This window comes from Schistocerca cancellata, chromosome 1 (assembly GCF_023864275.1).
Source record: "Schistocerca cancellata isolate TAMUIC-IGC-003103 chromosome 1, iqSchCanc2.1, whole genome shotgun sequence".
NCBI classification, from domain to species: Eukaryota; Metazoa; Arthropoda; class Insecta; order Orthoptera; family Acrididae; genus Schistocerca; species Schistocerca cancellata.
In genome coordinates, this window is record NC_064626.1 from 467152844 (window position 1) to 467169652 (window position 16809).

The window sequence follows — 16809 nt, forward strand, 5'->3', positions numbered from 1 at the left end:
CGCCGCCTTTCTTCCAAAGATTTCCATTTAAGGTCGAACATTATATGGATTACGCCGAACTGTTTCAGCCCCTCCAAGATTGATATGGACTACGCCGAACTGTTTCAGCCCCACATCGTGTCTCTGAATTCGTTCGATATCTGTCATCAATCCTACCTGTCAAGGACTTCAGATCCTCAAGCAGTACTTTAATTCTTTGCTTTCCGGAAGCTACAGTTTCCTACTCCCGCCTAATGAACAAAGAATGAGCGTGCTGAATACCAGAATAATTGTATGAGTAGGGCCAAGAGTTTCTAGCAAACAGAACACAGCATGTCATTCCGAACGGAGAGAAGTGTTGAGACGTAAAAGTAACTTCGGGCGAGCTCCAGGGGAGTGTTATCGGGCCATTACCTTTTACAAAATATGTAAATGACCTAGTAGATAACGTCAGAAGTTGCTTGAGGCTTTTCACGAATGATTTTGTTACATAAAGAGAAGTAGCAACGTTCGAAAATTGTAGCGAAATGCAGGAAGACCTGCAGAGGATTGACTCTTGGTGCAGGGAGTGGCAACTGACCCTCAGCATAAAAATATGTAAAGTGCTGCGAGTACATAGACAGAAAGACCCATTATTGTAACATTACGAATTTGCAGAACAGTCACTGGAAGCAACTACTTTCGTAAAATATCTAGAAGTATTATGAATCGAAACTTGGGAGTTGCTCTATCCTACGTTTTCGTGCCAATCATCTCTTCGTATTAAAGCTTAAAATTTATGCGACGTGACGTGCTCAAGATCATATAGTCGATAACTATTTGCTTCTTTCTCTTTGTCGTGGGCGTTGTCTTGCACTTGTCTACATTAAAATCACTTTGTCATTCATTTACACTCATCGGAAATTTTTCTGAAGTCTTTATGCGTTTCCTTATTCTTCACCAACGATGGTACCTTCCTGTTGGTAGAAGCATCGCCATCAAACCATCTGACAGTGCTGCTGCTCATCCTCTCTGATAAATCGTTTGGACCAGTGTCAAACGCCTTTCGGATATCAAACTCGGCCGAAGTGGCCGTGCGGTTAAAGGCGCTGCAGTCTGGAACCGCAAGACCGCTACGGTCGCAGGTTCGAATCCTGCCTCGGGCATGGATGTTTGTGATGTCCTTAGGTTAGTTAGGTTTAACTAGTTCTAAGTTCTAGGGGACTAATGACCTCAGCAGTTGAGTCCCATAGTGCTCAGAGCCATTTTTTTCTACATACTCCGCAAGCCATCTGTCGGTATGTGGCGGGGGTACTTCTGGTAGCACTAACTGATCCCCCCTGCCCTGTTCTACTCGCGAATGGCACGTGGGAAAAATGATTGTCGGTAAGCCTACATATTAGCTCTAATTTCTTGAATTCTCTCGTTGTGATCATATCGTGACGAGAAAATTCTAGAAATTTCACGCAGCTGCGTTTTCAATAAATTTTAGCGACTGGAGAGAAGATGGCAAGATAGGCTACAGTTGCCTCTGATACTAATCACCCATTTGTGTCGCGAAGAACAGTTTAAAACTTCCTGTAAAACTGAAATGTACTTATGGCCTATTTCGTCGTGTAGTATATACACTTTTTTAAAGTTAATACCATTTTTTCTTATTATTTAGATATTTTATGTTGACTTCTTCCCGTTACACAGCATAATCAGTTGTCACGAATACATTTGAAATCACTTTGAAATATTGTGTGCTATATTTATGGCAATTAATATGCAAATTTCGGTCTGTTTTTTTATAAAGATAATATACTGAAAGAAAATAGCAAATAAATAAAGAAAAAATAAGAATTATTTGGCTTCGAGATCGCATCTGGTGGTATCCGCCCGCCTGGTGCAGGTCTTTTTATTTGACACTACTTCGGCGACTTGCGCGTCGATGATGATGATGATGATGATGATGATGTGATGATGATATCTATCTATCTCTCTCTTTCTTTCTCTCTCTCTCTCTCTCTCTCTCTCTCTCTCTCTCTCTCTCTCTCTCTCACACACACACACACACACACACACACACACACACACACACACTCAAAGTCCCGAGCAGAGATAATCTCCGACCCGGATGGGAATCGAGGTCAGAGAAGCTAACTTCTTGAGCTTTTACAGAACTGTTTTCACATATTTGCTTGTTAACTGTTACAATCAAAGAGTTCAGGTAAGTTAATTAAAACAATTGTTATGAAAATAAGAAATATAGAATAATTAACTTACTAAATTGAAGTCATCATGTTACTTGATATTTATTGCAAAATCCACCGCTCAAGAAGTATGAGTCACTGATGATGATATAGCATCCTGAAGCTGCCCTGTTTGAGGGTAGAGTACAAAGACTAGTGGCTCCACGGGGAGGGGGCGCGAGGGAGTGAAGGTCATGGCAGACCTCTAGTACACGATCCATGACTGACTTAATTATTGATTAGTACCCAGATCTAGCGTAGCACAAAATTAACATCCAAGTAATTTTTTGAATACCAGGGCTTGATAAGGTAGTCAAACTAACTTCTTCAGCTAGGGCTCCAATTTGGTGCTCGCAGCCCAGTGCTAGATAGGCTAGGGACTTCTGCGATTCCATGGCTATCAGCGGGGCCAGCTCTCTCAGAAGGAATTCCTGTGTGCATTGGTGCAGTCTCGTACAACGCCAGCGTCGGCCGCCGACTGATACACAGGGCGTACAATAACTGCATACATAAAATTTATAAATGTGCTAAACGAGATAAAACGACACATTTTTATGTGAGAAACGTCACCATCCTCAATAGTGGTTCTTGAACGGTATGACGCTGGACTGCCCTTTAGCTAACGTTCACACTTGTTTTGGCTACTCCGTTTGTTACACGTTGACAGTGGAATCTAATTTGCAACAAAAGTGTGTGATACTGATAGCAAGAATAAGTTTTCATTACTACGAACAGTGTGCACGTCTCTGGACAAATAATTTCATTATTACTAACTGTGTTGTATTTATATGAAAGTTTCTACCAATTTTTACAAATTGCTGACGGTTCATTACACTTTAACTCGTGATGGAGCTCCACGACACTTTGCCGTTGATGTCAGAGAACATTTATAGGATGTTTTCTACAATTGTGGGACTGGGAGGTGCGGTCCGATTTGGTGGCCACCATTGTCTCCCAACCGGACTCCTATGGACTTCTTGTTGTGGGGGAGTAGGTGGGGACTAAGATGATAATCTACACTGAAGCGCCGAAAAAATGGCGTAGGCATGCGTATTCAAAAACAGAGGTATGTAAACAGGCAGAATTCGGCGCCGCGGTCGGCAGCGCCTATTACGTAGTGTCTGGCAGTGTTGTTAGATCGGTTACTGCCGCTATAATGGCAGATTATCAAGACTTTGAACGTGGTGTTGTAATCGGCACACGACCGATGGGACACAGCATTACGGAGGTAGCGATGAAGTGGGGATTTTCCCATACGACCATTTCATGAGTGTACCATGAATAACAGGAATTAGGTAAAACATCAAATTTCCGACATCGCTGCGGCCCGAAAGGATCCTGCAAGAACGGGATCAACGACGACTGAAAAGAATCGTTCAACGTGACGGAAGTGCAACCCATCCGCAAATCGCTGCAGATTTCAACGCTGGGCCATCAGGAAGAGTCAGCGTGCGAACCATTGAACGAAACATCGTACTCGTGCACCCTTGATGACTGCTGAACACAAAGCTATACGCCTACCCTGGGCCCGTCAACACCGCCATTGGACTGTTGATGACTGGAAACATGTTCCGTGGTCGGACGAGTCTTGTTTCAAATTTTATCGAGCGGGTGGACATTCACGAGTATGGAGACAAACTCATGAATCCATGGACCCTGTATGTCAGCAGGGGACTGTTCAAGCTGATGGGGGCTCTGTAATGGTGTGCGGCGTGTGCAGTTGGAATGATATTGGACCCCTTATACATCTAGATACGACTCTTGACAGGTGACACGTACGTAAGCATCCTGTCTCATCACCTGCACCCATTCGTATCCATTGTGCATTACGACGGTTTTGGGCTATCCCAGCAGGACAGTGCGACATCACACACGTCCAGAACTACTACAGTGTGGCTCCAGGAACACTCTTCTGAGTTTAAACACATCCGCTGCCACCAAACTCCCTAGACATGAACATTATTGAGCATATCTAGTATATCTTGCAACGTGCTGTTCAGAAGAGATCTCTACAGCCTCGTAATCTTACTGGTTTATGGACAGCCCTGCATGATTCATGGTGTGAATTCCCTCCAGCACTACTCCAGACATTAGTCAAGGCCGTGCCACGTCGCGTTGCCGAACGTCTGTGTGCTCGCGGGGGCCGTACACGACATTAGGCTGGTGTACCTGTTTCTTTGACTCTTCAGTGTATACCTCGTACTGAAGAGTGATGAAACACACTTTTACAACAGGACTGTCTATTGCAGTAACAAATCAAAGTATGCTGTCTGTCCTGAACAGTGCCTCCTGTAAGTGTGTTCGGCACGGTCCTACTAGGCGAGGAGCTAGTAGGCAGCCGGTAGTAACCACGGCGAAGTGGTGCCTCGCGAGCGGATGTTTGAAGCGCAGCGGCGGATGTGGCTGAAGGCGAAGACGGCAGGTAACTCGGCGGACAGGGCAGCGGCTTTGGCAGCAGTCACAGCAGGCGTGGGTCCTTGCGGGAACTTGAAGCGATTCTTCCTGTGGACGAAGCGCGGACGTATGTAGCTGCCGGCGGAAGGACACGGCGTGCTATTAAATGAAGCGTGACCTCGTGGACGTACAATAGTGGCCGCCGATCGTAGCGCTGCGCGCTGCGACTCAAACACCACTTAGTGGCGAAACTGGTGGCCCCGGACGCTCTGGCAGGTGCTGCATGCTATTAACTAACAAAGCCGTAGGTGAGGCAGGGGCCATACTTGGCCCACTAAACATACACGGAAATGTGATGGTCAAACTACGCAGGGGGCAGCCCCGCATACACCACAGATGAAACGATTGGTGTACGAGACACCGATAGACACTCCAAAAGAGCTGGTTGCCCGTTTGGCTGAAGCTGCAGCCATTACTCGTGAAACACCTGTCTGTTTAGACCGTGTTAGACAGTCATTAACAATTAGCACGCAGGTGCCAGTTGTCATTTAATGCCCAGGGGGACACACGAGTGATGAAGAAGAAACAGATACAGACCAGGGCACCAACACAAATATTGAAGCGTCCAGCGCGGATGATCCATAGTGTCAACCAAGTCCACTTCAAAGAACAGTCTGGAACAACCGACAAGAGGTGCACAAGTCACACACAATCCTAAAAACAGATTGCACCTTATATGTAAATAGTTAACAGCACCTCCATGTCTAATGAGAGCTTAAAGCTAGGTACCTCTTCAAGGGACCTACGGCTTCCGTTAAGAGGCAGCGCACAGTCTGGATGGAAGGATCTTAATTGTGGTCCCTCTCTTTTGAGCCCAACCCTACGGGTACCCATGGTAGATCGGGGAAAACCACCGTTGAGGTCGTGTTGTCGGCGGGGCCGGGAGGTGCTTGCGCCTAATGTACTCTACTAGGAGCCTTGTAGGCTCAACACAAACCGTTAGCGTCTTTACCTTTATTACTATTACCACAAGAACCCTTTCATTAGCAACTTTGAGCCAGGCACAAAATCAGTTACCTATCTATTGTATATCGTAAATAGTTTAGCACGCTGGACATGGAGGTCTTAGTGTTAGTTTCTAGCTTTAACGTACCCTAATCTCTTCTAGTTAAGTTAGTTTTTAGGATGGTATATGTTAAAGGCATGGTGAGCGATGGCCAGCGTCTTGAGGGTCATTCCAAGACCCGGGCCGCCTCCCACAACCAGGTGACGGGCAATATTGTACCTATCTCTTCTCTATTCAATTTTCTTCCTTCCTTCTTTCTAAATATTTAATTTAGTTTTGTTTATTATCTCACTTGATTTTGTATTAGTTATAAGTTTTTCTAATGCTGCAAAAAAAAAAAGATATCAAATGGATGTAAACAAATAGAGCCCGCCTCCACGTGGCGGGAAACGGGCAATAGCGTGAGTGGGGACGGGAGCCGCTGTGGTGTTACTTTGTCACACCGGACCCCGGACCCAGTCACAGCGGCCAAGTGGCAACACACGACCCACCATAACAAATTAAACGGTGGGTCATAAAAAATAAGCAGCTAGTGAAAGAAGAAAAAAAAAGTGAAGTGTCATTTAATGTAAACGGGCGATATTTTTAGCAACATCTCTAAAACAATATTCATCGCACAACAGTTCGAACACCGCCTCTGAACTTCACTAACGACAAAACGGTGCAGGTGTAACATTTTTGTCAGAAAGATTGTGTTTACCTTTCTCTCTTCTAAACACTGAACATTTGTACTTTTTTCTTTATATATAGAAATGCCCGTTGGTCGAGATATTAATGTGGGGTGTGGTGTGTGTGTGTGGGCAGGTACGACTACGAGGTGCTGCTGCAGAACTCGACGTTCTGCCTGGTGCCGCGCGGCCGCCGCCTGGGCTCGTTCCGGTTCCTGGAGGCGCTGCGCGCCGGCTGCGTGCCCGTGCTGCTCTCCAACGGCTGGGCGCTGCCCTTCGCGCAGGTCATCGACTGGCACCAGGCCGTCGTCTGGGCCGACGAGCGCCTCCTGCTGCAGGTAATGCACCGCCACTCTGCTCTGCTCCGCTTCTCGCGTCCTCCCGCCATACCGGACTGCTCTGGTATTGTCATCGCACGTTTCTTTTATTCCCCGCTCTCTTCTCCTGACTTTGATGAATTGACAAATACCGGGTGATGCTCTTAACTGATGCAGCTTTTAGTGTTGAATTTAGTTAGGCCACACACTGCGAAGCCATTTACAGTTATTTTAATAGATGTGCAAGTTTAACTACTCGCAAGGACTTACATACACGGTCTCGTCACAGTAATGTGACAGCCGCCTACATCATAGTCAACGTGCAGAAACAACCCTCACATAGCAGGTGGTAGAGCTAACACTGGGGTGTATATACTCGTAAACCGTGGCGGGGAGACATGGAAAACAGCAACCGCCTGGTTCATGCACTCATGCTCACTGATGTTCATCGGCAGCGAAGACTGGAATTTGTATGCCAGAACCGCAAGTGGAGCCCGCCCGGCTAGCCGCGTGGTCTAGCGCACCGTTTTCCGGGTTGGGGACGAGCGCCTGGTCTCCGGCACGAATCCGCCTGGCGGACTTGTGTCGAGATCCGGTGAGCCGGCCAGTCTGTGGATGGTTTTTAGGCGGTTTTACATCTGCCTCGGCGAATGCGGGCTGGCTCCCCTTATTCTGCCTCAGCTACGCTATATCGGCGATTGCAGCGTAAACAAGTTCTCCACGCACGCGTACACCACCTTTACTCTACCACGTAAACATAGGAGTTACACTCGTCTGGTGTGAGACGTTCCCTGGGGGAAGGGGTGGGTGGAGGTGGGGTGTCCACCTGGGGCCGAACCACACAATAACCCTGAAAGAGTGGTTCGGCGGAGGGGTGAAATGGACTGCGGTAGTCGCCGTGGGGTTGTGGACCACTGCGGCTGCGGCGGGGTCGGAGCCTGTCCGTCGTTTCTAGGCCCCCACTTAACATACAGTTCAATACCCCAAATGGACGTGCGCTGAGTGGCGATAGGTGGCCTTTTCAGATAAATCCTCTTTAATGCCACATCGGACAGATGGCCATTGGCGTTTACTGCGTGAAACATCTGAAAGCAAACACCCTGCAACAATTGTCGGAGAAGGGAGCTTTGTGCTCTGGGGAATGCTTGGATGATTTCATCATTCTGAAAGAAATAATGTATCAACACCAGTATGAAGCTCTGCTTGGGGACCATGTCCAACCCCAACAAGTTTCTCCCCTGCACGATGGGATCTACCAGCAGCACAGTGCATCGTACCGCACGGCTCGCAGTATAAGAGCGTGGTTCGAAGGCCACCGGAAGGAGTTTACTGTACTTTCCTGACCGGCCAACTCCCCGAATTTAAGCCCAATCGAGAATCTGCGGGATACCTCGATCGAGTTTTTCGCGCCACGCCTCTTCAGCCGAGAAACCTACAGCAGCTGGCCACGGCACTGGGATCGGCACGACTCCGTGTCCCTGTCGGAACCATCCAGAACATCAGTGACACTCTTCCCGCACATCTCGCAGCGGTCCGCGCTGCAGCATATGGTTATCAGGCTTTTCACAGGTGGTCATATTAATGTGACTGGACAGTGTAGAATACATTACGGTCGTTTTCTTACGATAAAGTGTTTACCAAAACAGAACAGATAGGTTAATTTCAGTCATTCTTTTCAAAACAAAGTTACAAAACAACTAAAATATACGCATCAAGCCGGCTGCTGTGGCCGAGGGTTCTAGGTGCATCAGTTCGGAACGTGCTGCTGCTACGGTTGCACATTCGAATCCTGCCTCGGGCATGGATGTGTGTGATGTCCTTAGGTTAGTTACGTTTAAGTAGCTCTAAGTCTACGGGTCTGATGACCTCAGATGTTTAGTCCCATAGTGCTTGCAGCCATTTTATACGCATCAACAAAAGTATTACATCTTCCTTTTATTTTGAAATTCATTGCACACAAAACAAAAACTTGCTCCGATGCACGCCTATACTTTAATTTGCATTGTGTCCAGATCTGCACGTAAAAGAAATTGTGAAACGACCAAGGAGTATGTTTCCCATCGGGATTTTTTCATAGCACTCCTGAGCAACGCAATACGTGGTGGAAAATCCCCTTACACGGATGTAGACTTGAATCCGTCTTGAAATACCATAGATGACTTGATCAAGGCAGTCCTGTTCCAAACTGTCTCACTCTTCAATGGCGATTCTGCGTAAGTCGTACGTGGTCGTAGTCGCCGCCCAAAAAATTCTCGTTTCAATGGATCCTACACAAGTTCTATTGGGTTCATGTCCGGGAAACAGTCAAGCCACTATTGTTTGCAGAATGTCATCTCTGTACCATCCAACAGTGAGGTTGCCCTCAACAACCAAGAGAGCTGTAGAACATCACTCCACTACCACCCTGTTGCACGTATGGGACACAGTGTTGTAGGCGTTCGTTATTACCTGGTTGTCTCCAACCACATAGTCTGCGATTATCAAGGTACAAACATGTCCTAGTTTCGTCCGTAAACATTACCGCACGCCAATACTGGGGCGTCCATTCTGCCTGTTTTTTTGGCCATCTGCAACGGAATTGATGGTGTGGTGTACGAGGCGGTGCTCGTCATGATAGTCGGGAATGGAGATTCGTATGATGCAACGACTTCCTGTAGCCTCTTCTAAAGCCGAATTCAGTTTTGGAGTACTCGTCACGTAGTTCCTTTGACTCAAAAGTCGCAGATATTGAGCGCTGTGTCCACATGTCAGATGTGGAGGGACTGTGGGTTTTAGGTCTTCAACACTACCTGTCAGATGGAACAGATTCAATGTCGGCATGATATATTACTCTGACTCTGGTACACACATCGAGCAACATTCCAGGTTGACGAATCTTCCGTGTATAACATGATGATGCAGACCCGGTCACTGTTCTTACTGGCATGATGGATGTACACCCTGCTATTCCGCAGATGTCTCTAATACGCCCGTGCCGGAGCTTTACTTTCAACTGAAATGCTGCAGTCCATTCGAATGGCAGGTTCTACCCGTAGGTAGCGCTCATGGTAACTGGGTGTATCTTCCGATCGCTACAGGAACAGTAACAACAACAACAACATACCTGGAAAGCATATCGGGGTTATGCAAAACTTTCATTGATGTGCTTAAGAAATTAAATATATGCTCCTTATATTTCTGAAAATCTCTCAGGATTTTAGTTACTTGGGACAAATGGAATATTGCCCGATGGATTAGGATTAGAGTGCTTAAATACACGTCGTTTCCATCTGATGATCGGGCTGTCAACTACCTCAGCTGGAGGGACACAACAACGGACAGTCATTACCCGCCTGCAGTGTGGTGGCTGCGACCGGTCCGTGTCTTGAGGCTGCTCTCAGAACTGTACACGTGAGGACATGTCTGCCAGCCATGACCCACTCACCATGACTGCATTCACACTGAAAGTACTGAACGACCTCGGCACTTCAGCTGAAGTGTCTTCCGTCAATCCTACCTATGAAGTGCTTCTCGCGAAGCCTAGGTGCAAAGTATTACTCACTTGAAGTAAATATTTCCTACAGTTCTGTACAATTTTCTGTGTCTGTGTGGATCCGTATGATTGTCTAGCTTGGAATTTTTGTGTCGGAAATGAAGTTCTTTAACAGGAATTCTTGCAGCTGTTCCATAACGCACTCTTCCTTTCCACGCTAAATAACTTCCATACTTGACAAGAAATATTCTCTCCGAAAGCATTTCACTGCTACTTCGAGGTATGTTTTTTCCCTCCAGTAACTGTAGGCTCCACACTGCCAAATCATTAAACACCTTTAACTTACGTCTTTATTGTGCAAATGGCTACATCTCTACCTCACGCTAAGAAGAAGCGTCATGGCCTACCGAACGGTGTCTGAAACATCTCTGTCCAACGAACCGTCTCTCCTTTGTTTCGGTGTGTCTTGAGCGACTGTTGTCCTACCTGGTTGACGTATTACCAACTGATGTGCGAAATTCTCATCAAAAATGTCCTCACGCTTATTAGTAGACATTAACATGGAATATCTCCAATATTCGCCTCTATGACGGCTTGAACTATTCTGGGAACACTTTCGATGAGGTGTTTTAACGTCTGTGGAGGACTCCCGGTCTATTCTTCCTCAAGATCCGAAACCCGAGAAAGTAGTGATTTTGGAAGCCAGAGTCCGGAGCTAAGTCAACGTTCTAACTCATACCAGAGGTGTTCCATTGAGTTCAGGTCGGAACCCTGGGCAGACTGGTCCTTTTAAGCAATGTCATTTTCCACAAATCATTGCCTCCCACATTCTACTTCATAATATGGTGGATGTAATGCTCATAGAATCATGGTCTGCGAACTGTTGCTGTAATGAACGTAGTAGACAGTGCTCTAAATTGTGTTTTTCACATTTAACGCTTTCTTTAATGCAATGAGGGAACATTCCATAATGGTGAAAAACACCCCCATACCATATCACCACCACCACCACCACCTCATCCTCCTCCGTACTTCACTGTTAACACTATGCATGAAGGCAGATGACATTCTCGAGGCATTTCCTCATACCGTGGTACAGTGTGATTCATCACTGCAAATGACTCGTTTGCAGTCACCCACTGTCCAGTGACGTCACTATTTACCTCAAGTATTGCTTAGGACTGACCACAGAAATGTGTGGCTTATGAGGAGCTACTCGGCTGTTGTACCCCATTCTTTTTGCCTCCCTGAGCTCAATCTTTGTGCTCGCTATACAGCTGGTAGCACTTCGCAACCCGCGAGTGATTCCTTTCGCAGACGTCGAGCGATTTTTTACAAACTACCCTCCACAACAATCTATGGTCCTCTTTCCGTCAGCACATGAGGTCCGCCAAGTCCTGATTTAGCTGTCCTTGTTCCTTCGTGTTTGCGCTTCACAATCACATCGTCAACAGTCGACTTGAGCAGCTTTAGAAGGTTAAAAAGTCCTTGCTGTGTTTGTTACTCAGGTGAGATCTACGTTGTAAGTCACTGAGCTCTCCTTACCGACTCATTCTGCTGTTAGTGCTTCACTACTAGCAGCGCAATACGTCCTCCTCCTTTTATACTGGCGGATCTGCCTATCGTAACGCCCAGTGGTCAGTTCCACATTACACAGGGGTTTGCGGACATCTTTGGTCAGATAGTGTATATTTGGACTACATGTCTGCCAGAGTAGTGTGATATTGACAGTCTGTCTGCGGGGGTGAAGTGGAACAATTGTCTTTCTGGTGGCACCAGTGAGTGGTAATCAGAGACGAAAGTTTGTCAGGACGTGAAGAACAATGGTTTGGTAGTTGGTTATTGACAGGCGAAAGCACTGGAGGAAACTACCTAAGAGCAACTGCTAAAGGATTTTGGCCATCTCTAATGAATGTTGGAAGATCGCGTGACAAGCATAGGAAGGACACAATGGTAGAAGGCAAACAAAAGAACAAACACGCGCAAGAAAGACACGGAAAAACGGAGTAAGAGTTAATGTCGGATGGAGGACTGCCGGAGAGAGAGGCAGTAATGGTGAGAGAGGCAGTAACGGCGGCTACAAACAGGCAGATACAGATATTTTTCGCATTCCCTACACCGTTACACAGATGAGAATAGGATTGAGTAAATAAAAAAGAAAGTAGTATATATGCACAACTGTGACATGTTGAAATTGTCTATGGAGGACGGCACGCTCAGCACCAAACGTACAATGGTACGAAATCGTCGTTGTGGTCTGTCAACCTTGCCGACAAACCACTTTCCGGGCGGCTAGTAAGTGCTACAACGAAGCCGAATAGCCGAGACGCTGGGTTGGCGATTATGAAGCAAAGCAAAATACAGCTGCGAACCTCGGCAAGGAACTTGTATAATTAGATAATTGGCGTGGATGCAGAAGAACCTCACAGACAAACCAACGACACTGCTTACACCAGTACACGGCAACTTGCCACCACCTCCTGAAAGATGTATAGCTGTGGACGGGTTATGGACATATCACAATACATCCAAAATAAAATAAACAGAAAGACGAACTTTCACGCCGTCGAAGCAATGATCCTCTCAATCCGCAAAGAAAACCAGTAATATAATCTGCAAAAAAGGTCTTCGTGACTGGGTCCAGGGATATTCGTGGTGTGCTGTAACTGGATTTTCATCCAAGCGTACTCACAGGACTGAGTCCTCTTGTCCGTGAGGCTCTAAACTGCTTAAAAACGACTTTGATTTTCCTGTTATGGCTCTCGTTGACTCAACAATTCCTCAGTCCGGCTGGGACCTTCTCCATTACCCATCTGGACACCCCGACCTTGCACCGTCAGCTTTTCAATCCATTGAGGCTGATGAAACAAACTTTAGGTGGTCAACGTTTTCACATCGATTGCATTCGGAACAAAAAAATGGTTCAAATGGCTCTAAGCACTATGGGACTTAACAACCATGCCCTAGGCAGGATTGGAACCTGCGACCGTAGCAGCCGCGTCGTTCCGGGCTGAAGCGCCTAGAACCGCTCGGCCACCGCGGCCGGCCATTCGGAACACTGTGCACTTAGACCACATAGTTCTATGAACAGCGCATTTCGAAATTCCAGGCCTACAAGTAGACCACTTTGTCGCTACTTAGATGCAGCTAAGAAAATGTGGAACAGCAGTATGTACATGTGTTACACCCAACATATTAAATACATCGCATAATAATTCATGTACTTTTCGATACATCTCTGCACGTTGATTGTCATTGGAAGAATGTAGTATGAGCGTTGCCATTTTTTATATCGGCGGGAGCACCAATATTAAACGTACTTTTCTTTTTTTGTTTCATCTGGCAAAATATTTGTATCACGTACTACTAAAACAACTTAGCAATAGCTGTCACTAGATCGATAGTAAAACAAGATTTTGAGGACACTGAGGAACCCAGCAGAGATACTGAGAGCAGAAGGGAAATTCAGCAGAAGAGAAGTTAAACGAAGAGGGAATATGACAAAAGCAAATAAGAAAGGTAGAAATACAACAAGTGAAAGGTAAGATGAGAAAAATGATGAGTCTGGATTGGCAGAGTTTGCTTCGTTAAAGGACCTGTAGACAGAATATTAACTCATTAAAAATAGAATAAGCAGTGAATCTGTTGGAAGCCTCCTATGGAATCGCCGCAAATAAACAGGTTTGGGCAAACTCCAAAAAACTAAACCCTCAAGTATGGACCGAGATTTGGGCCAAATTCCTTCCCTGTGTGACTGATGTATTGAGACTGCGCTACCTCGTTCCATATAATTGTTTAAGCCAACGTGCATGCACCTCCCTAACTTAACGAGGAAGTGCATTGGCTAACACATGCTGAATTTAAATCCCTAAGTGATTATCCTCGAGCTTGACATGGCGTGTTTCTTCAACAAAATCATAGGCAGTTCATTCCACATTCTTGTTCAACTACGGTATTGTTTTCTTTTAGATGACATTTGACGTCGTCAAAATGTTAATATGTAACACCCAGTCTTTACGTTTTGCTGTCTCGGTATATCGTAGCAGTGCGAGGACACGATAGAACTGCATGTTACACGACAACAACAACAAAAGAGGAGCCAATAGCAGCACTTGTTTTTCCTCCTGCCTCCTTTCGTGTCAGCCAAGTTCGCCGAAGTCCCATAAAGTGTCGTTCAATAACTACAGAGTTGTTGGGCAAAGAAGTGCGTGGACCAGCAAAGCGCTCAGAAGAGAGATTCTGTGAAGACCCTGAAAGGCTGTATTCAGAAACACAGTATTGCCGCGATACAATATAACAAAGACTTCATAACGACGCATACACCACGATAAAAGTTTACTCAGCTGAAATTAGCGCCATTTCTATACGTGCCATCTTTCCTGCGAAGAACTTTTATTCATTATTTTGCACGGATATACCTTCGAAGCAAGGCAAGGGATAAACTTACCGTCGACGGCGAGCTTATTAGGGACGGAGAACAGACTCGGATTGGGAAGCATTGGTCAGTAAGGAGAGAAATTACCCGTCGCTGTTTTAAAGGATGCCGTAAGAAATTTACGAGAAGCGCAGAAAACTTAAATGTGGATGGCCAGACGGGAAACTGAATATCAGTTCTTCACAAACAGTGTCCCAAATCTCAACCACTGCCGCACCTCTGTCGATAACACACTTCCAGTCGGTACTGTTCAATGCTAGACTTTCTTGCTATTTCCTTACGCCCAAATGAGGAACACGTTTTAACTTCTCAACTTGCGAAACATTTCTCCACTTCTTTCCCACAAAATAGATCTTCCTCCGTTCACTGTGTTTCTTCTCCAGTTTCTTCTCCCGTTTCTCTGTAGCTTTTCGATGGCACTCCTCAGCAAATACGAGGGCGTGCCTCCGAATATTTTACGTGAAAGCTTTTAAAGCTCTTTAAATAAAACAAATTTATTAACATTCTACAGCTTTATTCTCATGTCTACATATTTATTTCTCAACTTTGTCACCCTGTCGACCAACATTTTTCCCCCAACGAGAGACCCGTTTGTTGATACCGTCAGTGTAGAATCTTTGACTTTGTTGACGGTGCCACAACCTCACTTCTTCTTGTATCGTTTCGTCACTATCAACGTGAAGTCCTCGAAGGCGTTCTTTAAGTTAAGGAAACAGATAACAGTGGCCGACCGGGGTGGCCGAGCGGTTCTAGGTGCTACAGTATGGAGCCGCGCGACCGCTATGGTCGCAGGTTCGAATCCTGCCTGGGACATGGATGTGTGTGATGTCCTTAGCTTAGTTACGTTTAAGTAGTTCTAAGTTCTAGGGGACTGATGACCTCAGCAGTTAAGTCCCATAGTGCTCAGAGCCATTTGAACCACAGAGTACTCCATGTGTGGACGATTAGAAACTCGATTACAGCATGCTGTTTCTCACGTACCGACGTAGTTGCATTACACACCGTCATGTTACTCTGTACAATTCGGAATCCTCTGACGACAGAGAGTTGCAACTTGCGTCAGCGAAGCGAGAAAGTCGACAGAAAATATGCATGACTTGTAATACCTCAACCGATATTGAGAATAGAATAAAAATTCGGAGACATTACTTTTCAGCAGGCTCTATTAAGTCTCGGTTAACTGAAGGGGTCGGTGGAAGAAAGTAATAACACCACAGAACTTAATTTTGAGTCATTACGAGTTATGTGTTGATTAAATTCAAATACAGGAACTCAGTCGCGATAAGACCAAAAACAGCCGTTTCCAGAGATACAAGAGGAACTACTTTCTACCAGCATGTGGTGCTTTCTGATACAGTAGAGGTAACATGATTAGATGAATCCTTGCGATATTGAGGGCTAGCGCTTTCTTCCACCGACCCCTTCAATTGAAGACATGCGCGGAAAAACGGGCTAAACATCAAATGTAAAAGCTTAGAGATAAGTGCTGCCTTCTGTTGCTAGGTACGGGAACTATCAAAATTGACCTTGGTCTAACCCGTAAGTAATATTTAGGGGTGAAACCAATGTCAATTTTGATAGTTCCCGTACCTAGCAATAGATAGCAGCACTTACCTCTAAGGTTTTACATTTTATGGTTAGCCTGTTTTTCCGCGCAGGTCTTCAGTTATGGTTCTGAATTGTGATGTATCTTGATAGATTTCTTCGTGTAAGCCAGTTTTGTCAGGTCTTCATGAATTTTTGTTCGCTATTTGTTAGCATATTCATCGATAGATTTAAGCTAAAAGTTTCTTTGCGAATCTGTTGTCGTTCATTTTACATAAGTAATCATAAAATTGTAATTATCTTTTCCTGATTATACCTTTGATTTTTTGCTGTAGGTTGCAAATTTGAGTTCTCCTGAAATTGCATTTTTGCGTTGAAGATGCATCATTTTCCTTGTTTTTGTTTTTTCGAAGGTTTGATCACATATAGGCACTAATTCAATAAGTTTTCGGACTAGTTTGTTGCAGCCCCGAATGTTTTCGTCTTTGGTGCCAATCTTATGTCAGAGAGGGCTGCACTAATTAATACAAAAGTAAAAAGAAAATTTAAAACAAATATAAAGAAATCATGAAGTGTCAGAACTATTTCTCGATAAAATCTACACAAATAATTTTTTCGTATAAAGTTGATTGGTTAATATGAAAACTTTTTAAATTTTTCTGGAACATCGCTTCAAGAAAAACGGCAGTCTTTATAATATTATAACTTATCTCAATACAC

The 16809-nt window shown here is 45.2% G+C and overlaps 1 protein-coding gene across 1 annotated transcript in view; it reads left to right on the forward strand.

The window, feature by feature from the left end:
- The first annotated feature begins 5799 nt into the window (after positions 1 to 5799).
- LOC126183287 (exostosin-1-like) overlaps positions 5800 to 16809 on the forward strand; it is a 216112-nt gene continuing 205102 nt past the window's right edge. Inside the window, exons 1-2 of the mRNA XM_049925159.1 lie at positions 5800 to 5852; positions 6457 to 6658. Of these exons, the coding sequence (XP_049781116.1) occupies positions 5800 to 5852; positions 6457 to 6658 (255 nt within the window). The remainder of the gene's footprint in view (positions 5853 to 6456; positions 6659 to 16809) is intronic.